Source organism: Magallana gigas, chromosome 10 (genome assembly GCF_963853765.1).
Source record: "Magallana gigas chromosome 10, xbMagGiga1.1, whole genome shotgun sequence".
Lineage (NCBI taxonomy): Eukaryota > Metazoa > Mollusca > Bivalvia > Ostreida > Ostreidae > Magallana > Magallana gigas.
Window position 1 is genome coordinate 2,614,390 of NC_088862.1, and position 6,360 is coordinate 2,620,749.

General features: G+C 30.8%; 1 protein-coding gene across 1 annotated transcript; it reads left to right on the plus strand.

The window, feature by feature from the left end:
• Positions 1-2,609: 2,609 nt before the first annotated feature.
• Positions 2,610-5,328, plus strand: LOC105349013 (superoxide dismutase [Cu-Zn]-like). The gene is given in 6 exon segments (NM_001308888.2): positions 2,610-2,693; positions 3,538-3,624; positions 3,864-3,958; positions 4,124-4,287; positions 4,902-5,019; positions 5,240-5,328. Coding segments are annotated over 6 exon segments (579 nt in total). The 5' UTR covers positions 2,610-2,653; the 3' UTR covers positions 5,315-5,328.
• Positions 5,329-6,360: the final 1,032 nt, after the last annotated feature.

Below are 6,360 nucleotides of genomic sequence, written 5' to 3' on the forward strand. Positions count from 1 at the left end.
TGCTCCAGAACTGTATAAGAATTTTTATTATTTTGTTTGTTTGTTAAATGTCAATAGATAACTGCATTGTTAGCAACTTCCACTCCAAAAATTAGAATTTTTTATTCATGAATAATGCAATTAATTTGAAAATATTCTCTCTGAATTGAATTCCCCATTCATTTTGTGATTGGCTGCTATTTATACCTGGTCCTTATTGGAGTTTTGAAATGGTTCACGGTTTGTTATTGTCATTTTGCATTCATGAAAAAAAATTTTTTATACCACTCTAAACCAAAAAGATTTAAAAACTCATTAGTTAACAGATTTTCAAATGGCATTGACCTTAGACATTTATGTCATTTTGTTTGGTCAAGGTAGACGCTCCCATCCTAAGTAGTCCGACGTCTCTATGATAAATAATTGGGAAAATTTGAAGTGATTTCATGGAAAGTTTAATGCTTTTAAGGACAATATCTACTAGAAGGGGGCCTCAGATATTTTCTTATAGATAAAAGAACCCTCTAAGCGTAATGAAGACATTGGTAAATGTTTTAAGTCTCTATCTCTTATGGTTTCAGAGGAGTAGCAATAACAATCATTTTGTACAAAAGGTGCAGTAACTCTGTAATTATTTTAAGGAAGAAGCCAATAGTCTTTATTTTAAAATGTCTTATGATGTCCTACTATATTCATTTTTTCTTCTCTACCTCTTTAAACAAAAGATATCTAAAAACTCGCTTTTAATAGATTTTCAAATAACTTTGACCTTTGACATTATGTGATTCTGTTTGGCCAAGTTAGACGCTTCCATTCCAAGTAGTCTTAAGTCTCTGTGACCAATAATAAGAGTGTTGGAAGTGATTTTATAGAAATTTAAATACTTCCAGGAGCAAAAACTACTAGAAGGGGGCATCAAGTCAGAGGAGTAGTGATAACAAGCTTTTTTTTTTTACATAAAGGCAATAAATTTGTTAAAATTTGTTCTGGGAGGTAGCAGGCAAAGGGTCATTTGATACCATAACTTTTAATGGTCAAAACATAAGGAAAATACAAAAAAAATGTCCTTGGAAAAAAAAGAAAAAATAAAATAAAAAAAACATTGATACAAAAGTCTTTCATCCGAAAGGTGGAAAGACCTAACAAGAGGTCTTTCACCTGAAAGATGGAAAGACCTAAACACACGAAAAAGGGGGAAAAACAAAACAAAAAACAAGAAAAAACATTTAGTGGTTACATGTACAAACGATGGTCACTACATGGTTTTTTTTTTGGGGGGGGGGCTTTAGGATTATATCACCTTGTTTTTATTTTAGGGCTTTTCTGGTGTGTTCAGTGATTTAAACTGCCCGAAGTACTCTAATTCCATAAGCATTTGCTGCAAAATTATTTTACAGTACCTTAGGTCTATATGTTTTCTGTAAGTGATTACTTTAAAATGTTTTCAAGCAGTACGATTTATTTGTAATATTGAAATGATGTCAACTATTTAAAAAAATCCTAAATGTAGCAACATTATAAGTTACCCCAATCAAAATGAAATATATAACACCTTACAAACCCTCTAAGTGTTCACCCTATATTTTTTGATTTTCTGAAACGAACAATTAGCAAATATTTGATTTATAAATTATGAAACATGTTGTTTGAATATTATTTTTTTCACTTAACAGGACCTAAATGCAGACACATTACATACGCAGACAACCCTCAAAATAAAAAAAAAATACTAGAAACATAACATTAATTTACAACTCTGACCATTCAAAACATTTGTTCGTCCTGTAGTTTATAAAACATATTTATCAAATGGTTGGGTAAAATGATTTCGTTCTTCATGGCCTTTAAATGATATACATCATTTTGTTTGTCTAAAAACTAGAGTATGCGTCATCATTATTTGTAATGATATTACGTTTTGTCAAAGTAGCTAATCATTGATTTGTAAAACGAATTGTGTAATATCGTGTTATATGAAATAACATGCAGTATCAGTTCCTGGTACTTTTGATTAAGATGAGGAATATCGTGAAATATATACTACTGATACCGATGTTGAAATTGTAGATATATACGAATCTTCAATCTACACATGTATCAGAAAAAATATCCTATTTAGAAATAATAAAGTTTGGCTACGTCATATTACATCAATTGTGCAAAAATAATGATTATAATTTCAGAAACAATATGTTTGATTCTTGAGGTGTAAAGATGAAATACTATTGTTTTATCCGTCGTTATTACATTTATCTTATATTCTGTACGTTTGGTTGATAACAATAAAATTAATACGTGTATTTAGCGAACAATTGGTTTTTATTTCATCTAGGGATTTATAATAACAGCAATGGTTTGCACCAAAATTGAAACAAAATAGAGAGAGAGAGAGAGAGAGAGAGAGAGAGAGAGAGAGAGAGAGAGAGAGAGAGAGAGAGAGAGAGAGAGAGAGTTTAATATTGCAAGTCAAGCACAATTTACTTTTTAATTTCAGACACACTTAGATTTTTTTTATCAGCTATGCTGAATTGTTTTAAGTGTTTGGCCTTCACTTCAAAATTAATTGGATGTATCCACTCAAGTGATGGATATATAAGACCAGCTCTTACTTGCTAAATTTGTCCGTTACCAGAAGATCGTCTGTGTGAGAGAATCATCAGGTACAACTTTGACGATGAACGCCCTGATTGTTCTTGGTTTGGCTGCTCTAGCCGGTAAGTCCACATTTTATTTTACGGTAATTATCAATTGCTACTTCTACAAATTTGATCATAAATCCATGTCTTGTTTTGGGAGCTTAAACATCGGTATAAAAATATAATATGCAACTAAAAATTTGCAACCTGTTAAAGCGAAAATAATATGTTTGATTGTTTTTCTAAACTAAAAGAACTTTTTATAATATGTAATTGAAGATGGGTTTTTGATTCTAACATAGTTTTCAATCTGCACATATCAATTTTATGTTAACTTTTTGTTGATGAAAATATTTTGATATTTCAATACATAAATAAAACAAAACAATGTCCGAATGTGGTTTCTATAGCCAAAGCTTAAACATAAGAAGTAATTTTAAGAACCATTAAACAAGCGTTGATTTATCAAGTTTCTTTAAAAAATAACTCATAAAATAATATTAAACTTGAGTCATTACACTGTTTTATGGGATTTGTTTTTTGTTTTTTCAAAACTTGAAACAATACATGACATATTGTAAATGTTATTGTAAAAAGATAAAATGGCAGATTAGAATGTAGATGTATAACTTATAAAATGATCAGAATTATTTTACCAATTATATAGTTTTTTTTTATTATTTCTCACATATCGTATATGGCGTAAAACGTTTCAAAATTGATATTTGTCTAACCATCATATTTTAATATTTAAAGACTAAAAGAATCAAACTACAACATTTACAATGTTTAAGGTTGAATATCCCTCTAATAAAAGAGATGACTTCTGTAGAAAATAATCTCACTTTGTTTCTGTTAACTTACACTATAATGTTGTTGCATTAAAAAATTTATAGCAATTTCGTTTGGTTGGATTTTTAAGGTTTTGTGTCTGCCACTGCTAGAAATGAAGCCAATGTGAACATTTATCTTCACCTTTCTGATGATGAAGATTCCAACTACGAAAACTGTAAGATCACTTTTACTTTTTGAACCAAAACATTCATTTTTCAGGTTTCTGCATAATGAATATTGCTCTTTTTTAACCAATCCTATCACATTCTCTCCCTTTGGTTTTTTGTTTCAATTATTAAATTGACAAATGACAGTAACATTCCTTTTTATATTATCGTCATCATAAGGCAATCCTCTCTTCAATGAAATTGTCATGTCTTAATGGTGCTTTTATATACATATCATACATTTAAGCCATGCATTATGCTCAATGCGAGATGGAACCAAACCACTTCATGCCAGGCAACCTCCACCATAGGGTCCATGGAAGCATCGAAATGCATCAACGGGTAGGCTGGGTTTTCTATACTGTGTAAGATTCGAATTATGTCATATCACACCGATTTTTTTTCTTCGCCTTTAATGTGCCAGTTAAACAGCACTAAAACAAGTTATGCAGAGTGACTGTACTAGCACCAGTACAATTTAAAATTAACGAATAAACATTTTTGTAGGGAGACGGACCATTGGAAATGAACTTCCATCTGACCGGATTCAACGTCAGTGAAGACTTTGCTGATCACAACCACGGACTTCAGATCCACGAGTACGGAGATATGGAACATGGCTGTGACACCATTGGAGAACTGTACCATAATGAACATGCCCCCAACCACGAGTAAGTCGGTTTCAAAATTTTAATATCTCAAAATGAGTACTAGTTCATCCGGTTAGAATTAAGATTCATAATGTATAATTTATAAATGAAACAAATGTTGTAGAAACACAAGAAATTTGAAGAAAAAAAATGCCGCTGATTTTTTACAGAAGGCCTGAAAACTGTCTGAAAAATTAAAAAAAAAAGAATATGTTTTATTTTAACATTTCAAACCAAGTTATGCTTTATTAAAATTGAAGACGTGCACAGTAAACTTTTGTTATCCCAAATTGTGAATCAAAGTGAGCTGATAACAATGACAAATTTCTTCACATGAAATGGTTTTTATAGTTTCTATCATCTCATCCATTTTCCCTTGCGTACCAAATGCCAATACTCAGGCTCTAGATAGATGGAAATCATCAAAATTAATATTGCCAAAATGGGTTAATGAACTAGTTTTAACATTTCTACAATTAAATTGAAAGCTTGCAGAAACACCCAGATTTTTTATATTTATTATTTGGTTAAAATGAATAACTGTAGCAAAATTTTTCATGTAAAAATAGATGATGGTTATTTTCTGAAGAAAAAAGATGTATATTTGTAAAATATTCCTGTTTTTATATAATCAGTAACCCCGGTGACCTCGGAGATCTCCATGACGACGACCACGGAGAGGTGAATGCTACCAGGACTTTCGATTGGCTCACTATCGGACATACAGACGGAATTCTTGGCCGATCATTGGCTGTGAGTATATGATAAAGATTTGATTTAATTTATTACCATAACATGTGCAAGGTTTTTGTACTGTAGTGTGATAATTATATTTATTTAATTTGAAGACATTGACATAAGTTAGGAAGTCATTTGTTATTTACTCAAACATAATTTTTAAGCTATCATGGTGAAAATGATTTACACACAATGACTGCATTTTACATAATCATAATACTTTTTATCTGTGCAGATTCTCCAGGGAGACCACACCTCTCACACCGCTGTCATCGCTTGCTGCGTCATTGGTCGCTCTCATGCCCATTAGTTGACCTAACGGACCATTCTGAATAAAAGATTATCATTTATAGTGGACTTCAATAGAAATAAAAACTTGCAAAAAATCAAACATTGTTGTTATAAAAAAGGTTTAATTATCCCTAAAATTAGAATCATACAAGAATCGTATGTCAGATTGAAACAGGATTTTATATAATCAAGTGACATATATGTTCCATTTACAAAACTATGATCGGATCAAGTAAATATATTATAAAAACATTGTAAATAATACGGCAAAAGTGCATAATTCACAAGGAGACGCTTATTAATATTATATTTTCGAATTAGATATATGTGAACCGAAAAGGTTTTTGCTTTATCTACTTCCTTTGTTTATGGGTAGTTCGATGGGTGATAATAAGAAATCCAGGTATACAAATAAATCCCAGACCCGAAATAAACGGTCTCTAAGCTTTAAACAGAAATTAATATTGTACCTACATAAAGACACAATATCCATTAATGTGAAATGAAAAGAAAAGTACAATTATCAAGATGGATATCAACATGAATTCTTTGTTTCGACTTAAGATATAAGGCCACGCACTATCATAAAAATAAATATTGTCTTTCTGACTTGAAAGAGTGTTCCATATGAAGACTCTTTGTTGGTAAATTTTTGAAATTCAACAGCAATGATGTAAAAACATTTGCTTATGGCCAAAATGACATATGGAGTACCACTATGTTAAAAAATGGTATAAACTGATTTTAGTGAAATATAAAGATTGCAATGCTGTCGGTTTTTGTTTGATAGATTTAGCTGATATTATAGATAAAAGCATTTTTATTGATTTTCCCAAAATACACATCATATCTGAAAATATAAATTAAAGTTACAAATACTACACAGGATGAAACTGTGCCGAAAGCCAAAAGAGAATAAAAAACTACCAAACCGACTGATAGCAGTTTACACTGACTATGGTTAGTACACGCAGTAAGCTGCGTATGTTTGGCCAACCTCAAAATGTATTGTAGGAAACAAAGCGCGAGATCACTGTGACGTCACCCATTATTTTTTTCTGTTTT